At 36.3% G+C, this 20,528-nt stretch overlaps 1 protein-coding gene across 1 annotated transcript; it reads left to right on the top strand.

Moving 5' to 3' along the window:
• Positions 1-12,618: 12,618 nt before the first annotated feature.
• LOC137819328 (uncharacterized) lies at positions 12,619-20,002 on the top strand. Its single transcript, XM_068623134.2, has 3 exons — positions 12,619-12,892; positions 14,367-14,488; positions 19,613-20,002. The coding sequence occupies exons 1-3, from the start codon at positions 12,639-12,641 to the stop codon at positions 19,648-19,650; spliced, it is 414 nt and encodes a 137-aa protein (XP_068479235.1). The 5' UTR covers positions 12,619-12,638; the 3' UTR covers positions 19,651-20,002.
• Positions 20,003-20,528: the final 526 nt, after the last annotated feature.

The raw sequence follows: 20,528 nt of genomic DNA, 5'->3' as shown, positions 1-20,528 counted from the left end.
TTGGGACTAAACGCGACAAATTTCACGTCAAACGGATGAGTATTCACCTAGGGAAAAAATCAAACAGTTTCACACACAAAAACCTTCATTTCATCCCTGGCAATGATGAATAAAAAATTTATTATAAATCTTGTGGTTCTAATTAGGGGCTCAAATCTCAACCAAACTCAATACACACAATGGCGAATGTCTGGTAAAATTTTTTGACCAAAAGGCCAGGGGAAAAAGGTGTAGTAAGTCCCAGATCGAGAGTGAACAAAACCGGTTATTCAAAACAAAACGTCTTGGATTTTCTTCCCTATATCCCCTTTTTGTGATTTGTTTATGGACGTGTCTCCTTAGAAAGGTGTAAACAACATATGAAAGTACTTATGTGAATTTTTTTCGTAATTTTTCAACACAGTATGGTCCAAGAAAAAAATTGTAGAAAGTAGGACAAAATTTCACAAATTTTGGTTGAGGATAGGCTTGATTTACACAAAATTTCTGAAAAATTCTCTGGAAATATTTTTTTTTTGTTAAATTTCCACATTAGAATCTCGACTGAATTTGGGACAAAAGGCGACAAATTTCACGTCAAACGGGAGAGTATTCATCTAGCGAAAAAATCAATCAGTTTCACACACAAACAAACCTTCATTTCAACCCCGGCAGTGATGAATTAAAAATTTATTCCAAATCTTGTCGAACGAATTTGGGGCTAAAATCTCAGCCAAAATTCAATACAGACAATGACGAATGCCTGGTAAAATTTTGAGACCAAAAGATCAGAGGAATAAGGTGTAGTAAGTCCCAGACCTAGAGTAAACAAAACTGATTTTGCGAAAACAAAACGTCCTGGATTTTCTTCTTTATATCTCCATCTTGTGATTTTTTTCATGGACGTGCCTCCTTAGTAGGGTAGAAACAACATATAAAAGTAATTATGTGACTTTTTTCGGAATTTTGCAACGCAGTATGGTCCAAGAAAAAATTTGCAAAATTAGGGCAAATTTTCACAAATTTTGGTAGATGATAACATTGGTTTGCATAAAATTTCTGAAAAATTCTCCTGAAATAGTTTTTTGTTGAAATTCGATGTAAGAATCTCGACTGAATTTGAGACAAATCGTGACAAATTTCACGACAAACAAATGAGTATTCACCTAGGAAAAAAATCAAACAGTTTCACACACAAACGAACCTTTCTCTCAACCCCGACAGTGATGAATAAAAATTTATTAAAAAATCTTGTAAAATTAATTTGGGTCTAAAGTCTCAGCCAAAATTCAATACAGAAAATGATGAATTTTTGGTAAAAATTTAAAACCAAAAGATCAGGGGAATAAGGCGTAGTAAGTCTCAGACTGAGAGTGAACAGAACTGGTTTTTCGAAAACAAAACGTTCTGCATTTTCTTCTATATATCTACTTTTTGTGATTTTTTTATGGAAGTTCCTACTTAGCAGGGTGCAAACAACATATGAAAGTACTTGTGTGAATAATTTTGGAATTTTTGGTTTGCACAAAAATTTTGGAAAATTCTCCCGAAATAGTTTTTTGTTGAAATTCCAAGTAAGAATCTCAACTGAAATTGGGATCAAAAGCGACAAATTTCACGTCAAACGGATGAGTATTCACCTTGGGAAAAAATGAAACAGTTTCACACACAAACGAACATTCCTTTCAACCCTGGTAGTGATGAATAAAAAATTTATTGCAATTCTTATGGGATGAATTTGGGGCTCAAATCTCATCCAAAACTCAATACACACAATGTCGAATGTCTGGTAAAAATTTCAGACCAAAAGATCAGGGGTATAAGGCGTAGTAAGTCCCAGACCGAGAGTGAACAAAACCGGTTTTTCGAGAACAAAACATCCTGGATATTTTTTCCTATATCTCCTTTTTGTGATTTTTTTGTGGACGTGCCTCCTTAGAAGGGTGCAAACAACATATGAAAGTAGTTGTGTTAATTTTTTTGGAACTTTTCAACGTTGTATGGTCCCAGAAAAAAATTGCAAAAAGTATAGCGCAATTTTACAAATTTTGGTAGAGGATAACCTTTGTTTGCACAAAATTTCGGAAGCTTTAAATGTAAGACACCAACATCATATCCTCCTCTAGAGTCCAAGGTCCTTTCTTAATTTAAATTTTGTCACAGCAAGATGACCTCCCCATTTCACACATATATATGAAACTAAAGAAAATAATTAATCTACCTTGCTAACTAATAACGCTTATCTTTCTCTTGATTCCGAAATAGTTTTTTGTTGAAATTTCAACTAAGAATCTTGACTGAATTTGGGACAAAAAACGACAAATTTCACGTCAAACAGATGGGTATTCATCTAGGAAAAAAATCAAACAGTTTCACACACACACGAACTTTCCTTTCAACCTTGGCAGTGATCAATAAAAAATTTATTTCAAATCTTGTGGGATGAATTTAGGGCTCAAATATCAGCCAGAACTCAATACACAGTGACGAATGTCTGGTAAAAATTCTAGACAAAAAGACTAGGGGAATAAGGCGTAGTAAGTCCTAGACCGAGAGTGAACAAAACCAGTTTTCCGAAAACAAAACGTTCTAGACATTCTATCCTATATCTTCTTTTTGTCATTTTTTTTATCGACGTGCCTCCTTAGCAGGGTGCAAACAACATATGAAAGTACTTGTGTGAATTTTTTTTGGAGTTTTTCAACGTAGTATGGTCCCAGAAAAAAAAATAGTAGAAAGTAGACCGAATTTTCACAAATTTTGGTAAGGATAGCCTTGGTTTGCAAAAAATTTCTGAAAAATTCTCCTGAAATAGTTTTTTTTTTAATTTCACGTAAGAAACTTGACTGAATTTGGGACAAAACGCGACAAATTTCATGTCAAACGGATGAGTATTCACCTAGGAAAAAAATCAAACAATTTCACACACAAACGAACCTTCCTTAAAACCTTGGCAATGATGAATAAAAAGTTTATTGCAATTTTTTTGGGATGAATTTGTGGCTCAAATCTCATCCAGAACTCAATACACTCAATGATGAATCTCTGGTAAAATTTACAAACAAAAAGAGTAGGAGAATAAGGCGTTGTAAGTCCCAAACCGAGAGTGGAGAAAATCGATTTTCCGAAAACAAAACGTCCTGGATTTTCTACCCTATATCTTCTTTTTGTGATTTTTTTATGGATGTGCCTCCTTAGCAGGGTGCAAACGACATATGAAAGTACTTGTGTGAATAATTTTGGAATTTTTCAACGTAGTATGGTCCTAGAATTTATTTTTTTTGCAGAAAGTAGGACAAATTTTCACAAATTTTGGTAAAGGATAGCCTTAGTTTAAACAAAATTTCTAAAAACATCTCCCAAAATAGTTTTTTATTGAAATTCCATTAAGGAATCTCGACTGAATTTCAGACAAAAAGCTAAAAATTTCAGGTCAAACGGATAAGTATTCACCTAGGGAAAAAATCAAACAGTTTCACACACAAACGAACCTTCCTTTCAGCCCTGGCAGTGAGAAATAAAACATTTATTGCAAATCTTGTGGGACGAATTTTGAGGCTCAAATCTCTACCAACACTCAATACACACAATAATGAATGTCTGCTAAAAATTTCGGACCAAAAGTCCCAAGTATATAAGGCATAATAAGTCCCATACCAAGAATGAACAAAACTGGTTTTCTAAAAAAAAGGTCCTAGCTTTTCATCCCCATATCTCCTTTTATGATTTGTTTGTGGACGTGCCAACTTAGCTGGGGCAGACAACATACGAAAGTACTTGCATTTAATTTTTCGGAATTTTTCAAATCAATATGGACCCAAAATAAAATTGTAAAAAGTATGGCTAAATTTCACAAATTTTGAAAGAGAATAGCCTTGGTTTGTACAGAATTTCTGAGAAAAAATCCCGAAATATTTTTTTGTGGAAATTCCATGTAGGAACCTCGACTAAATTTGAGGCAAAACGCTACAAATTTCAGGTCAAACGGATGAGTAAAAAATCAAACTGTTTCACACACACGAACCTTCCTTTCAGCCCTGGCAGTGATGAATAAAAAATTTATTGCAAATCTTGTGGGACGAATTTGAGGCTCAAATCTCAACCAAAACTCAATACACACAATAACGAATGTCTGGTAAAACTTTCAGACCAAAAAGATCCAAGAAGTGAACAAAACAGGTTTTCTGAAAAAAAAAAAAAAAACGTCGTGACTTTTTTTCCCTATATCCCTTTTTTGTTATTTTTTTTTTGTGGACGTCCCAACTTAGCTGGGTGCAAACAAAATACAATAGTATTGGTGTGAATTTTTTTCAGAATTTTTCAACTCAATATGGATCCAGAATTAAATTGTAGAAAGTAGGGTGGAATTTCACAAATTTTGAAAAAAGATAGCCTTGGTTTGCACATAATTTATTTAACATTTTCCCAAAATATTTTTTGTTAAACTCTATTAAGGAATATGAACTTAATTTGGGAGAAAACGCGATTTATGTCAGGTCAAATGAATGAGTATTTGCAAATTCATCCCACAAGATTTGTAATAAATTTTTATTCATCACTGCCAAGTCTGAAAGGAAGGTTCATTTGTGTGTGAAACTGTTTGATTTTTTTCTTAGGTGAACACTAATCCGTTTGACCTTAAATTTGTCGCGATTTGTCCCAAATTCAGTTGAGATTCCTACACGACATTTCAACGAAAAATATTTCGGGAAAAGTTTTCAAAAATTCTGTGTAAACCAAGGCTATTCTCTTTCAAATTTGTGAAATTTCCCCTACTTTCTGCAATTTTATTCTAGATCCATATTGAGTTGAAACATTCCGAAAAAAATCAAATAAGTACTTTCGTATGTTGTTTGCACCCAGCTAAGTTGGCACGTCCACAAACAAATCACAAAAGGAGATATGGGGAAGAAAAGCCAGGACTTTTTTTTTTCTTCAGAAAACCAGTTTTGTTCACTCTCGGTTTGGGACTTATTACGCCTTATATCGTTGGGTCTTTTGGTCTGAAATTTTTACCAGACATTCGTTATTGTGTGTACTGAGTTTTTTCTGAGATATGAGCCTCAAATTTGCCTCGCAAGATTTGCAATATATTTTTTATTCATCACAATCAAGGATAAAAGGAAGGTTCTTTTGTGTGTGAAACAGTTTGATTTTTTTCGTAGGTGAATACTCATCTCTTTGACTTGAAATCTTTCGCATTTTGTCCCAAATTCAGTCAAGATTCTTACATAGAATTTCAATAAAAAAATATTTTGCGAAAATTTTTGGAAATTCTGTGTAAACCAAGGTTATCCTTTTTCAGTTGAAAAATTCCGAAAAAATTCACACTAGTACTTTCGTATGTTGTTTGCACCCTGCTAAGTTGGCACGTCCACAAAAAAATTACAAAAGGAGATATAGGGATAAAAGGTAGGATGATTTTTTTCTTCAGAAAAGCAGTTTTGTTCACTCTCGGCTGGGACTTATTATGCCTTATATCCTTGGGTCTTTCGGTCTGAAATTTTTACCAGACATTCATTATTGTGTGTATTGAGTTTTGGATGAGATTTGAGCCTCAAATTCGCCCCACAAGATTTGCAATAATTTTTTTATTCATCACAAGAAAGGATGAAAGGAAGGTTCGTTTGTGTGTGAAACAATTTGATATTTTACGTAGGTGAATACTCATCTGTTTGACCTGAAATTTGTCGTGTTTTGTCCCAAATTCATTCGAGAGTTATACATGGAATTTCAACAAAAAAATAGTTCAGAAATTTTTTTCTGAAATTTTGTGCAAACCAAGGGTTTAGGGTTTAGAGTTTATAGGCTTTTTAGAGTTTTTAGGGTTCTTAGGGTTGTTAGTTTTTTTTAGGTTTTTAGCATTTCTAGAGTTTTTACGTTTTTAGGGTTTCTAGAATTTTTATGGTTTTTAGGGTTGTTAGAGTTTTTAAATTTTTTAGGGTTTTTATTGTTTTTAGGGTTTTTATGGTTTAGGGATTATAGGGTTTAGGCTTTGGGGTTTAGAGTTTAGCAAGAAAAACTTCAAATGGTCATAACTTTTGACAAAGAAGTTAGATTGGACAGATTACGCCTTTTTACTTAGGTGTTTTGATCTGAAATTTTTACCATACATTCCTTATGGTGTATTGAGTTGTGGCTGAGATTTGAGAGCCAAACTCGTTCCACAAGATTTGGAATAAACCCTAAACCCTAAACCATAAACTTTAAACCCTAAACCCTATGATTCTTACGGTATTTAGGGTTCTTACATATTTTAGGGTTCTTACGATTTTTATGGTTTTTAGGTTTATTGGGGTTTATAGGAGTTTTAGGGTTTTGTATGGTATCGTGGGTTTGTAGGGTTTCTACTATTTTTAGGATTTTCGTGGTTTTTAGGGTTTTTATGATTTTTAGGGTTTTTGGGTTTCTAGGGTTTATAAGATTTATGGGGTTTTGGGGTTTTCTATAGTTTAGGGTTTAAGGTTTATGGTTTTATGAGTTCTTAGGTTTCTAGGATTTCGTCGGGTTTCTAGGATTTATAGGGTTTTAGGATTTTTAAGGTTTAGGGTTTAAGATTTTTAGGGTTTATATGATTTTTTAGAGTTTTTAGGGTTGTTAGTGTGTTTAGGGTTTCTAGGTTTTTAAGGGTTTCTAGATTTTTATGGCTTTTAGGGTTGTTAAATGTGTTTTACAATTTTTAGGGTTTTTATTGTTTCTAGGGTTTTAGGCTATTTAGGGTTTCTATGATTTAGCGCTTATAGGGTTTAGGCTTTGGGATTTGGAGTTTACCATGAAAAACTTCAAATGGGACATATTACGCCTTATTACTTAGGCGTTTTGATCTGAAATTTTTACGAGACATTCCTTATGGTGTATTGAGCTGTGAATGAGATTTGAGCCCCAAACTCGTCCCACAAGATTTGAAATAAACCATAAACCATAAACCATAAATCGTAAACTCTAAACCCTAAACCCTAGGATTGTTACGGTATTTAGGGTTCTTACAGTTTTTGGGTTCTTACGATTTTTAGGGTTCTTACAATTTTTAAGGGTTTTACTGTTATTAGGGTTCATATGAGTTTTAGGGTTTCATAGGGTTTCTTGGTTTGGAGAGTTTCTAGGGGTTTTAGGGTTTCTTGGATTTCCATGTTTTTTAGGGTTTTTATGATTTCTTGGGTTTTTGGAATCTACAAGATTTGCAATAAACCCTAAACCCTAAACCATAGGATTCTAATGGTATTTAGGATTCTTACAGTTTTTGGGTTCTCACTGATTCTAGGGTTCTTATGGATTCTTGGTTTTCTAAGGTTTGGAGGGTTTCTAGGAAGTTTAGGGTTTCATAAGGTTTCATAGGTTTGTAGGGTTTCTACGGTTTTTAGGGTTTCTAGGTTTTTAGGATTTCTAAGGTTTTTAAGGAATATAGAATTTATAAGATTTATAGAATTTTTATTATTTTTAGAGCTTTTAGGGTTATTAGGGTTTTTTAGTATTTCTAAAGTTTCTATGGATTTTAGGGTTTTTATAGTTTTTAGGGTTTCCATGGCTTCTAAGGTTTCTAGGGTTTTTAGGATCCTTAGAGTTTGTATGAATCGTTAGAGTTTTTTAAGGTTTACAGGAGTTTTAGGATTTTCTAGGGCTACCTGCAACCTGCAACCTACAACCTACAACCTACTACTTGCTACTAACAACCTGCAACAGCAACATGCTACTTCGTACCTCTTATATATTATCCACTATCTGCTACATGCTTCCTGCAACCTGCAACCCGCTACATGCTACATGCAACCTGCAACCCGCTACCTGCTACATGCAACCTACAACTTGCTACCTACAACTTGCTACCTGCTACCTACTACCTGTACCTGTAACTTGCTACCTGCAACCTGTTCCCTGCTATCTGCTACCTGTAACCTGCTACCTACAACCTGCTATATGCAACCTGCAACTTGCTACCTGCTACCTAAAACCTGCTACCTGCTACCTACAACCTGTTACCTGCAACCTGTTACCTGCTACCTACAACCTGCAACCTGCTACCTGCTACATGCTACCTGCAACCTGCTACCTGCAACCTGCTACCTGCTATCTGTTACCTGCAACCTGCTACATGCAACCTGCAACTTGCTATTTGCAACCTGCAACTTGCTACCTACTACCTATACTTGCTAACCGCAACCTGCTACCTGCTACCTGCAACCTGCTACCTGCAACCTGCTACCTTCAACTTGCTACATGTTACCTACAACCTGCAACCTGCAACGTGCTACCTGCAACTTACAACCTGCTATCTGCTACCTGCTACATGCAACCTGCAACCTGCTACTTGCAACCTGCAACCTGTTACCTGCTATCTACTACCTGCAACCTGCTACCTGCAACCTGCTACCTGCAACCTGCTACCTACTACCTGCTACCTGCAACCTGCAACCTGCTACCTGCAACCTGCAGCATGCTACCTGCTACATGCTACCCGCAACCTGCTACCTGCTACCTGCTACCTGCAACCTGCAACCTGCTACCTGCAACCTGCTACCTTCAACTTGCTACATGCTACCTACAACCTGCAACCTGCAAACTGCAACGTGCTACCTGCTACCTGCAACCTGCAACCTGCAACCTGCAACCTGCAACCTGCTACCTGCTACCTGCTACCTGCTACTTGCTACCTGCTACATGCTACATGCTACATGCTACCTGCAACTTGCTACCGGCAACCTGCTACCTGCTACCCGTAACCTACTACCTGCTACCTCCTACCTGCTACTTGCTACCTGCAAGATCCTACCTGATACCTGCTACCTGCACGCTGCTACCTCCTACCTGCAATCTGGTGCAAGTAACCTGCAACCTGGTACAAGCAACCTTCTACCTACAACTTGCAAACTGCAACCTCCTACACTTCTACCTGCTACCTGCAACCTACAACTTGTAACCTGTTACCTGCTACCTACTACTTGCTTCCTACAACCTGCAACCTCCAACCTGCAACCTGCTACCTGCAAGCTGCAACTTACTACCTGCTACCTGCAACCTGCTACCTCCAACCTGCAACCTGTAACCTGTAACCTGTAACCTGCTACCTGCTACTTGCTACATGGTACATGCTACATGCAACCTGCTACCTGCTATCTGCTACCTGCAACCTGCAACTTGCTACCGGCAACTTGCTACCTGTTACCTGCAACCTACTACCTACTACCTGTAACCTGCTACCTGCTACCTGCTACTTGCTACCTGCAAGATCCTACCTGCTACCTGCTACCTGCGCGCTACTACCTCCTATTTGCAACTTGGTACAAGTAACCTGCAACCTGGTACAACCAACCTGCTACCTGCAACCTCCTACACTTCTACCTGCTACCTGCAACCTACAACTTGTAACCTGCTGCCTGCTACCTGCTACTTGCTTCCTACAACCTGCAACCTCCAACCTGCTACCTGCTTCCTGCTACCTACAACCTGCTACATGCAACCTATAACCCCCTACCCGCTATCTAATATCTGTTACACGCAACCTGCTACCTGTTACACACAATGGGCTACCTGCAACCTGCTACCTGCAATCTGCAATCTGCAATCTGCAACCTGCTACCTACAACCTGCAACGTGCTACCTGCTACCTGCAACCTACAAACTGCAACCTGCTACTTGCTACCTGCTACCTGCAACCTACTAGTTGCAACGTGCTACCTGCAACCTGCAACGTGCTACCTTCAACTTGCTACCTGCAACCTGTTACCTGCTACCTGCTACCTGTTACCTGATACCTGATACCTGCAAACTGTTACCTGCTACCTGCAACCTGCTACCTGCTACCTGCTACCTGCAACCTGCTACCTACAACCTGCTACCTACTACCTACAACCTACAACCTACAACTTGGAAACTGCAACGTGCTACCTGCGACCTGCAACCTACTACTTGCTACCCGCTACCTGCTACCTGCTACCTGCTACTAGCTACCTGCAACATGCAACTTGCTACCTGCTGCTTGCTACCTGCTGTCTACTACCTGCTGCCTGCTACCTGCTACCTACAACCTACTACCTTCAACTTGCTACATGCTACCTACAACCTGCAAACTGCAACGTGCTACCTGCTACCTGCAACCTGCAACCTGTGTGTGAAACTGTTTGATTATTTTCCTTGGTGAATACTCATCCGTTTGATGTGAAATTTGTCATGTTTTGTCCCAAATTTAGTCGAGATTCTTACTTTGAATTTAAAAAAAAATCGGGAGAATTTTTCAGAAATTTTGTGCAAACCAAGGCTATCCTCTAACAAAATATCTGAAATTTCACCCTACTTTATGCAATTTTATTATGGGACCATACTGCGTTGAAAAATTCTGAAAAAATTCAGACAAGTACTTTCATATGTTGTTTGCACCCGGCTAAGGAGACACTTCCATAAAAAAGTCACAAAAAGGAGATATAGGGTAGCAAATCCAAGACGTTTTGTTTTCAAAAAACCGGTTTTGCTCACTCTCGGCCTGGGAATTACTACGCCTTATTCCCCTGGTCTTTTTGTCTAAAATTTCTTCTAGATATTCTTCATTGTGTGTATTGAATTTGGGTTGAGATTTAAGCCCAAAATTCGTCCCATAATATTTGCAAAAAACTTTATTCATTACTACCAGGGTTGAGAGGAAGGTTCATTTGTGTGTGAAACTGTTTGATTTTTTTTCCTAGTTGAATACTCATTCGTTTGACGTGAAATTTGTCATGTTTTTTCCCAAATTCAGTTGAGATTCTTACTTTGAATTTTTAAAAAAAATCGGGAGAATTTTTCAGAAATTTTGTGCAAACCAAGGCTATCCTCTACCAAAATTTGTGAAATTTAACCCTACTTTCTACAATTTTATTATGGGACCACACTGCGTTGAAAAATTCCGAAAAAATTCAGACAAGTACTTTCATATGTTGTTTGCACCCGGCTAGGGAGGCACGTCCAAAAACAAGTCACAAAAAGGAGATATAGGGTAGCAAATCCAAGACGTTATGTTTTCAAAAAACCGGTTTTGTTCCCTCTCGGTCTGGGACTTATTACGCCTTATTTCCCTGGTTTTATTGTCTGAAATTTCTACTATACATTCTTCATTGTGTGTATTGAGTTTTGGCTGAGAATTGAGCCCAAAATTCGTCCCCAATATTTGCAATAAATTTTTTATTCATCATTGCTAGTGTTGAAAGGAAGGTTCGTTTGTGTGTGAAACTGTTTGATTTTTTTCCTAGGTGAATAGTCATCCGTTTGACGTGAAATTTGTTGTGTTTTGTCCTAAATTCAGTCGAGATTCTTACATAGAATTTCAACAAAAAACTATTTCGCAATAATTTTTCAGAATTTTTTTGCAAACGAAGGCTATCCTCTACCAAAATTTGTGAAAATTCGCCCTACTTTCTGCAAATTGTTTTTTCGGACCATACTGTGTTGAAAAATCCCGAAAAAATTTACAGAAGTACTTTCATATGTTGTTTGCACCATGCTAAGGAGGCACGTCCATAAAAAAATCACAAAATGGAGATATAGGGTAGAAAATCCAAGACGTTTTGTTTTCGAAAAATCAATTTTGTTCGCTCTCGGTTCGGGACTTACTACGCCTTATTCCCCTGGTCCTTTTGTCTCAAATTTTTACCAGACATTCAACATTATGTTTATTGAGTTTTGGCTGAAATTTGAGCACAAAATTCGTCCCACAAGATTTGCAATAAATGTTTTATTCATTACTGTCAGGGTTGAAAGGAAGTTTCGTTTGTGTGTGAATCTCTTTGATTTTTTTCTAGGTGAATACTCATTCGTTTGACGTGAAATTTGTCGCATTTTGTCCCATATTAAGTCAAAATTCTTGCTTGGAATTTCAACAAAAAACTATTTCATGAGAATTTTTCAGAAATTTTGTGCAAACCAAGGTTATCCTTTACCAAAATTTGTGAAAATTCAGCCTACTTTCTGGAAAAAAAATTCTGAGACAACATTGTGTTGAAAATTTTCGAGAAAAATTCACAAAAGTACTTTGATATGTTGTTTGCACCTTGCTAAGGAGGCATGTCCATACAAAAAATCACAAAAAGAAGATATAGAGTAGAAAATTCAGGACGTTTTGTTTTCGAAAAACCGGTTTTGTTCACTCTTAGTTTGGGACTAACTACGGTTTATTCCCCTGGTCTTTTTGTATGAAATTTTTGCAAGACATTCGTCATTGTGTGTATTGAGTTTTGACTGAGATTTGAGCCCTAAATTTGTCCCACATGATTTGCAATAAATTTTTTATTCATCAATGCCAAAGTTGAAAGAAATGTTCGTTTGTGTGTGAAACTGTTTGATTTTTTTCCTAGGTGAATAGTAAATTATTTTTCTAAATTTTAAATTTGTACATTTTTTTAATTCTTATTATTTTGTTTGAGTGTTTTTAATATTTTTTTTTTACTTTCATTTTGAATTAGAACCTTCGAAAAATAGTTCATAGAAATAAAAAAAAAAAACAATGTACATGATACAAAAACAAATATACAGCAAATATTTTAGATGAACTAAAGTAATATAGAAAACCCAAAACTATTTCTTTTGTATAGAAACCAAAAATCAAACAAACATATTTTGAAAACCAAAATAAATAGAACTATATGTTAAAAAGTATAAATAAATGTTTAACCCACCGCTAACATTGCAGTGTTATAATGGCTTCGCAAGGATGCAGGCGATGCCCTCAGCACACTACCCATCATCAGCCGCAGCAGCACTGCCTCCACTGCCCCCTCCGCCGTCACTGCCACCACTGCGCTCTCCACAACCCCCACTTTCACGCTGTCAACTTCTTCAATCCTCAATCTCAACCATGTTTCGCTCCCTTTCAGAAAACGCATCCCAATTTTTTGCCTCTGCATGGTTATTATCATCATCAACAACAACAACCCATTTCTTCTGATTCTCCGTAAGTTCTTCTGTTATTAGCTTTCTCCGTATAAGGCCACTCTTTGAGGGAAGTTGAGGGGGGGTTGTGCTTAAGTAGATTGGAGGAGAATTTTGGAGCCTTTGTTTGTGCATTTATTTCTTGTTTCATCTTTCTTTTAATAAAAACGCAACGGAACATCCTTTGGAGATTGTGAAACTTGTAGGAGCTTGATGGGATTTGAACTTGAAGAATGTAATTTTCTTTTAATATTTTAGATTAGAGCAGTGACTTGTGCAGTTGTTGTGAATAGTGTGACTTATGAGGGAATAGGAAGGGTTGTGATGTGGTTGTAGTTGCATTGCAATTACTGAAATTTGGGGTATATAGGGATTGCAATTGCGAACTTAATGTGGTTGCAGAGAGCTTGGATTGTGGTTTTGTTATTGAAAATCGTGGTTACGGAAGCCTTGAGATGATGAAGCTATATTTGGTGAACAAAGTTTTTAAGAGGGAAAGAGAGGTTAAAGGAGTGCTTCATCATGGTTTGTGTTTTTGTGTGGACTACACAAATCAGACAACATGTGCAGCCCAGTGAAGATGTGCAGTCCACAGACAACTATGTTTTGAGTGTTTTTTTTTTTTGTTACAGTAGAGTTCATTAATCGGAAAGTAGGAAGTTCTAGAAACGGAGAAAATTTATAGGATTAATTAGTAATACTATGGAATGGACAATGGCTGATTGTGCATAAGTCTTTTAACTAGTCCGTGGTGAACACTGCAATGTTAGTTTAACCACTAACCACCCAATTTATTTCTTTGTACTGTGAGACGTGATGAAATTTTTTGCTACAATCTCTAGAAGAATCATGCAACAAAAGGTAGTTTTTGTAGTTGGAGAGTGTATGGGTGATATAAATCTGACACCAGAATCACATATTTCCAACGTGGGAATCAAGTCTCATACCTTGCATCTAGATTCTCATAGATTTCCAGAATGAAATAAAGGAACAACAATAGTTTGAATTATTATGGAAGAAACTGCCTCTGACCTTAAATTACTGTGCACGGTTATGTAAATCAATTCCTTATTTCAGCTATTGTCTCTCCAATTAGAATTTTCCCTTGAGATCTCAAGTGAACTATACATCACCATTCTCTTAAAAATACGAATTTATTCTTTCATACAAAACTACCATGATTAGTTTGCATATTCCACTGTACTTTCTTGCCCTGAAAGAGTACAATAACAGCAACTGACATTGTCTCATGTTACTTAATATTAGATTCTAGTTGTTATGCAGTCATGATTAACCTGAGAAATATAGCTGTACATTTTTGTTTCTGCACTGTTTGATTTGTTGTCGTATCTGTTTTCTTGTTATAGATAGGAAACAATGAAACTAATTGAATCCTAGTTTTAAGTATGACTGCATCAAGTATTCTATTTATCCTTTTTTTTTCTATCAAGGTTGGGTAATCGATCTATCCTTTGATACTTTTGATTGGTTTCCAGGATTCCACAAGAGCTGGAGCATATAGATCTTGATGGTGAGGAAGAGGATGATGATCCAGTTTTTGTTCTAACCGATGAATGGAGGGAATTCTTTGCAATATCTGAAGCTAGGAGAAAACTAGGTGGCTAATCTATCCTTAGCTCTTTCTCCTATATGTATATGCATTTAAAATGTAGTTTATGTTTGTTAATGTGTCTAAGTATGTGTTCTTTTCTCAACTGAACTTGCTATTTAATGGTATCTTTGGGTGAGAGGAAAGAAATGGAGGAAAAGAAAGTAAGTGATGAAGAAAAGGAAGGAAGAGATATAGTTGAAAAATATAATGAAAATTAAGTTTGTTTGATTGAAAAGATAGAGGGTAAAAAGTGAAGATTAATATTTTGAGATTGTTTAATTAATAATTAACATTGTTCTATTTATTTATTGTTACTATGATTAGAAAAGCCAAAATTATATATTTACAAACTTCCATAATTAATTATGGGTGTCCATAATGATGAAAGTATAAAAAAAGTTGTGGATTGTATTTTAAGCAACATAATTCATTATGTTGTGGTGGATGATAACTTTTCATGTTTTTCTTGGATATATTGTACAGGAAAAAAACCTTGTGGATCCCACCATTTTTTAAAATCTTTCTTCACCTTTTACTCTCCCAAATAACCATTTTTCACTGTCTTGCTTCATGTGCCTCTCTCTTTCTACAGTACCAAACTGACCCTAAGAGTTGAGCATGTCGAATTGTTTGATTCTTTGGATTCAATTTTCTTTTTTCCAATTGAAAAATCCTCTCAACTCAAACTCGAAAGATCAAGTCAGGTTTACATATTCAGTGTGATGAAACCGAGTTTGATTAATCCTGATAAGGAGATTAGAACAAGGCAACTATTATCAGAACCTTGATGTTGGGATATGACCACACATCATAAAGCCAATATATAAAGAAGGGGAGTACACAAAATAGCATTGTGTAATGAATAACGTATTGTTGGGTTCAAATCCGCAATAACAAGAAAACACAACAATAAAATGGAAAGAAAGCACTTTATTCATTAAAAGTTTCTATACATAGAGTTTGTTCGCAAGATACAATGTATCTACCATATATATAAAGTTCTCTATATATAGAACCTAGGGAACGAAATAATAGAAAACCGTTAAGACAATTAAACCTAAACATCAACTAATACATTTGTTTGATGATTTGTATAAACTTAACACAACTAAATGCTGCCCTAGTAGATGGTTTTCTGTGCTTTACCCCAGACCATGATTTGAGAGTCAATTATCACAATTCTCCACCTCCACTCCAAATCATGGAAGAGCTTCCACATCATCTTCCTTTATCCTCAAACGAAAATTTAATTCACTCTACGCACTGATTGAATCTTGATCTTGGCAAGGACTTTATAAACACATTTGCGAGATTTTCCTTTGAGGTTGCCTTCATGATTCTGACCTCCTTAGACTCAACGATGGCTCTCATGAATTGCAATCTAACGTCTATGTGTTTTGTCCTCTCGTGATAAATTTGATGATTAGCAAGATGGATAACACTTTGGCTATCACAATGTATAGTCACACACTCCATCTTTGCTATCATCCCTTTCAACCACAGTGCCTTCTTCACCCCTTCTATGAGTGCAATATACTCAACTTGGGTTGTAGATAAAGCCACCACAAATTGCAAAGTTTTCCAACAAACTTCAGTTCCAAACAATGTAAAAACATACCTAGAAAGCGACTTTCTGGTATCAACATTCTCCTCATAATCTTCATCTACAAACCCTTCTATAACATCTTTGCAATGGGTGGATAGTCTATACACCAGCTAGATGTTGGGAAAAACGGGTAATTTTCCCACTAAAACAAAACCCTAACAGAGCTACCCGACAAATAATATTGAATAAATAAAGCGAAATAATAAAAGAGATAAAGAGGAAAAAACACACCCGAAAATTGTTAACGGAGTTCGGCCTGTTTAGCCTAATCTCCGAGCACAGCAAAAACAACTCACTTTTATTATTATGAGAGAAGATATTACAAATTGGGATATATAACAGTGAAGGAGAAGAGTTTAATTTATAACCCTCAAACCTCCTTCCCAAACAATGAACCCACCGATGTGGGACTTGGGATTAAGCCAAAAATCAACAAATCTCCATCTTGGCTTAATTTCAAGTCTCACCTAAATCTTTTCAAAACATAACAAAAATAAACTTTACAGTGCTTCAAATTTGCGCCTCCGGGCGCCAACTTCAAATGTGCAAAATATTAACCGAGTCTAAACAATGTTCAAACTTGGCCCTTGTAACCACCTTGCCTTGTAGCGAACATCTTCTTTATTAGAAAATTCTTCTTTCTTTGCAAATACCCATTTGCACCCAATTGCCTTCTTACCTTTTGGTAATTGTGCCAGCTTCCACGTCTTGTTCTTCTTCAAAGACTGCATCTCCTCTTCCATCGCACCTGCCCAATTACCACTCTCTGAACTCGGAATGGCTTCTGGGTAAGTGGATGGAATGTCATCAACAACTGGAAGTGCATAGGCAACCATATCCATGAAACGAGCAGGCTTCTGAATATCTCGTCTCTGTCTTCTAACTGCAATTGGTGCTGATTGCTGTTGAGATTCTTGGGTAGGAACCTCTTCCTCATCTGACTCTTCTTCTGCCATAGGAGAGTCACTTGTGATATTTTGTGTTGGGATCACCACTGTCTGCTCAAACTTCATCTGCTTCCGGATACACTCCACCTGTTGCGGAGTACTATCAGCTCCTTTTGGATTTACCTTCTTTAACATGGCAGATTCATCAAAGGTAACATCCCTGCTGATAATTGTCTTCTTTGCCTCTAGACACCACAAACGGTATCCCTTCACTCCAGGACTAAAGCCCATGAAAAGAGCCTTCTTTGCCCGTGGATCCAACTTTGATTCAATCACATGATAATATGCAATAGAACCAAAAACATGCAAAGAATCATAATCAGTTGCAGGTTTTCCAGACCATACCTCTAACGGGGTTTTTCCATCTATAGCAGATGATGGCAAACGATTGACGAGATGTTGAGCGTATGTCACAGCCTCAGCCCAAAACTCTCTGCCTAACTCAGCATTAGACAACATACAACGGATTTTCTCCACAAGTATCTTCCTTTAGAAGCTTTATCATGCCATACTTTGTTTATTCTTAGTTGTCAAATTCATAAGATCAAACATGTTGATTGACAAAAGATTCCTCTTGAGCTCTGGAACACACCTTACTTCTTGCAGCAACATCTCCTGGTTGTCAAACATCTTCAACTTGATTAACTCCATGCCTTGCACCTTATAGGCTTTATTCTTCTCAAGAAGAACCATTCTTTTCAGCTCCTAGGTCTCAAAGAATTCATTCACAGAACACATGTTATGAGTGCACTCGAGTCCATTGCCCAACTCCTTTGTGCATTAGACATGTACTCCTCCAACACCCTAGTAGACTCGTAACTATTAGAGACTACAACAACATCAACAAATTCCCTCTCAAAATAAGAATTTTTAACCTTCTCATTCGTCTCCTTCTTTGAACAATTTGCCTTGAAGTGACCCTTCTTATGATAGTTATAACACTCAACCTTTTATCAGCCCTGACTTTAAGACATTCAAACTCAACCCACTGTCGTTTGTTTTAGATTCTTGAAGCTTCTATAGCTCTTTAGTCCTAATTGAGGTTTGCACCTCCTCCAATGTAATGGTTTGTTCCATCCCAAATAACAAAGCGTCCTTAAAATTCTCAAACGTTTTTTGCAAGGCGTTAAATAGGACTAAAGCCTTGTCTTCGTCCTCTAACTTCACTTTTATATTCCCTAGATCATCCAGAATGTTGAAATCCACTAGCTGCTCCACCATTGTTCTTGACACAATTATCTTGAACGAATACTATTGTTGCTTCAAATAGAGTTTGAGTGCCAAAGATTTACTCAAGGTTCATCCACATCAATGCAAAAGTCTTCTCCTTTGCGACTTTCCTCAATGCCTTATCTTCAAGAAATAGAACTAAGACGCTATTGGCTTTATTGATCATGTCAGCCTTCTCTTTTTGAATGATGTTGGCATGTTTGCTTCATTCCTTAGAGAATCAATACACCCTTGTTGTATCAAGATAGCCTCTATCTTGATTCTCTATAATCCGAAGTCGTTCTCCTTGGAAAACTTCTCGATGTCAAACTTGGTGACTGTGTCTTCAACCTTAGACTTCTTGACTCTTCTTGTTCCCACAAACAACGGCAATTGTTGGATTTGAATCAACAATAAGAACAAAACCCAAGAAATTTTTATTCACGGGAAGGTTCTATACAGTGTTTGTTCACAATATATCGTGTATCTACCATATCCATCAAATTTTATATATATGGAACCTAGGAAATGAAATAATACAAAACTGTTAAGACAAAGCCTAAAAATCAATTAATTTACATGTGTTAGACGGTCTGTCTAAATCTAACACTACTAGACGCTTCCCTAGTAGATGGTTTTCTATGGTCTTCACTGGACAAATGATTTGAGAGCTAATCATCACAAAGATTATGAATGATTACAATATATTCTTATTATGCTAGAATTATGTCCCTAAGCAAATCTCAACGCCACTCACTAGACGAATGATTTAATCATCACAGATTAGATTATGAATGCTTACAACATGTTCTTATTATGCTAGAATTATGTCCCTAACTAAGCAAATCTCAACGCCATTGATTATGTAATGATCAAAGTGATGTGTTAAGCATCCAAACACTTGGAGAACTCACTCTCCAAAACTAGCTTTAAAGTAGAGAGAGCCAAATACTTAAATACTTCACCGAACATCCCATATTATTCGATTTAGGATTTAGGCATCCATAATATCCAAGTTTATATCGTGGTAGTGTCCTTAAGAGTTGACATCTTGACTATTTTGACCCCACGACACTTTATTTGATGACACTTCACTGAATATTTTTGTTGGTCAGAACCTGCTACTGGTCAAAATCTTCCATAGGTAACTCTCTCTAAGAGACTGAATTAATAAGCACCCAAGCACTACGGGATCCTATCTCAAAAGCTAGTTATTAAGAGGTGGAAACTAAACACTTAAATACTCCGAACATTTCATATTACTAAAATGAGACTAAATACACAAGGTCCTATCAGGATAATTAACAATTATTAATAAAGTGAGTAATGGAGCTAGTTTCTAAGATTCCTTTTTATCCTGTCATGCAGAGAAAAAGAAGAAGCAGGGCAAGAAGGGAAAGAAGTAAATATAGAGAAAAATGTATGCTAACAATACTCTTTGGGTGATCAAGTGGTTGTGTAGTTGATGTAGACAAGGCATTGTAGCCTGCACTTCTTGAAAGGATGAATTACTGATATTTGTAGTTCATTTATTGTTTGTAAGATGGCGTTACTGATATGCCGGTGAATGTGTTTTGTATAGATGATTTCAAAATTCTCTATAATTAGAAATGCCGAATTATGTTTTAGGACTTGGATTTTGTAGACCGAAGGACGGAAAGGGCATATTTTTACTTTTATTTTTTTATAATTATTTAAATGTGGAAAATGAAATGATATATTGTCATTGATATAATATGGTATATATTTTTTGACAAATCGAGTTGTTATGACCAATATGGGCTTTATGATTGGTCCGTCAAAAATGGATCGCAATTACTTCCTGCACCATATGCTTGTCCCCAATTTTTGTATGAAAAGATGAAAATGTTCTTAAATAAAATGGGTTACATATAAAAGTACATCCCCTTTTCTGGAATATGTTTCTGGATTATTTTTTTTCTGAAACGAATTTGTTTTATTGCGGATTTTTTTTTATCTACAATAGCATTTAGATTTTTGTTTCCATATTTTTATTTTTAGAACACAATTCCAGATCTACTTTTTCATATTTTCATTTTCAAAATGAAGGGCATTTTTGGAAATCTAAAATTATGCAGGGTTCACGTTAAAAAGGATTGGGTGCAGAAAGAATTTGCCAAAATGGATCACAATTATATCTTATTTTAAAATGAGGAGTTTCTTCCTGCACCCTAACAATTTTTCAAATTCCTAAACTAGCCTTGATATTTTATTTGAAAAGGGTATCGTGGATGAGTTTCTTGAGTTGTGTTACCGAAGTGTT

The sequence above is a fragment of the Phaseolus vulgaris genome, chromosome 10, assembly GCF_051622355.1.
Source record: "Phaseolus vulgaris cultivar YP4 chromosome 10, ASM5162235v1, whole genome shotgun sequence".
In the NCBI taxonomy this organism is placed as follows: Eukaryota; Viridiplantae; Streptophyta; class Magnoliopsida; order Fabales; family Fabaceae; genus Phaseolus; species Phaseolus vulgaris.
The sequence above is the reverse complement of the archived record's forward strand: the minus strand, read 5'-3'. Positions and strand labels throughout refer to the sequence as shown.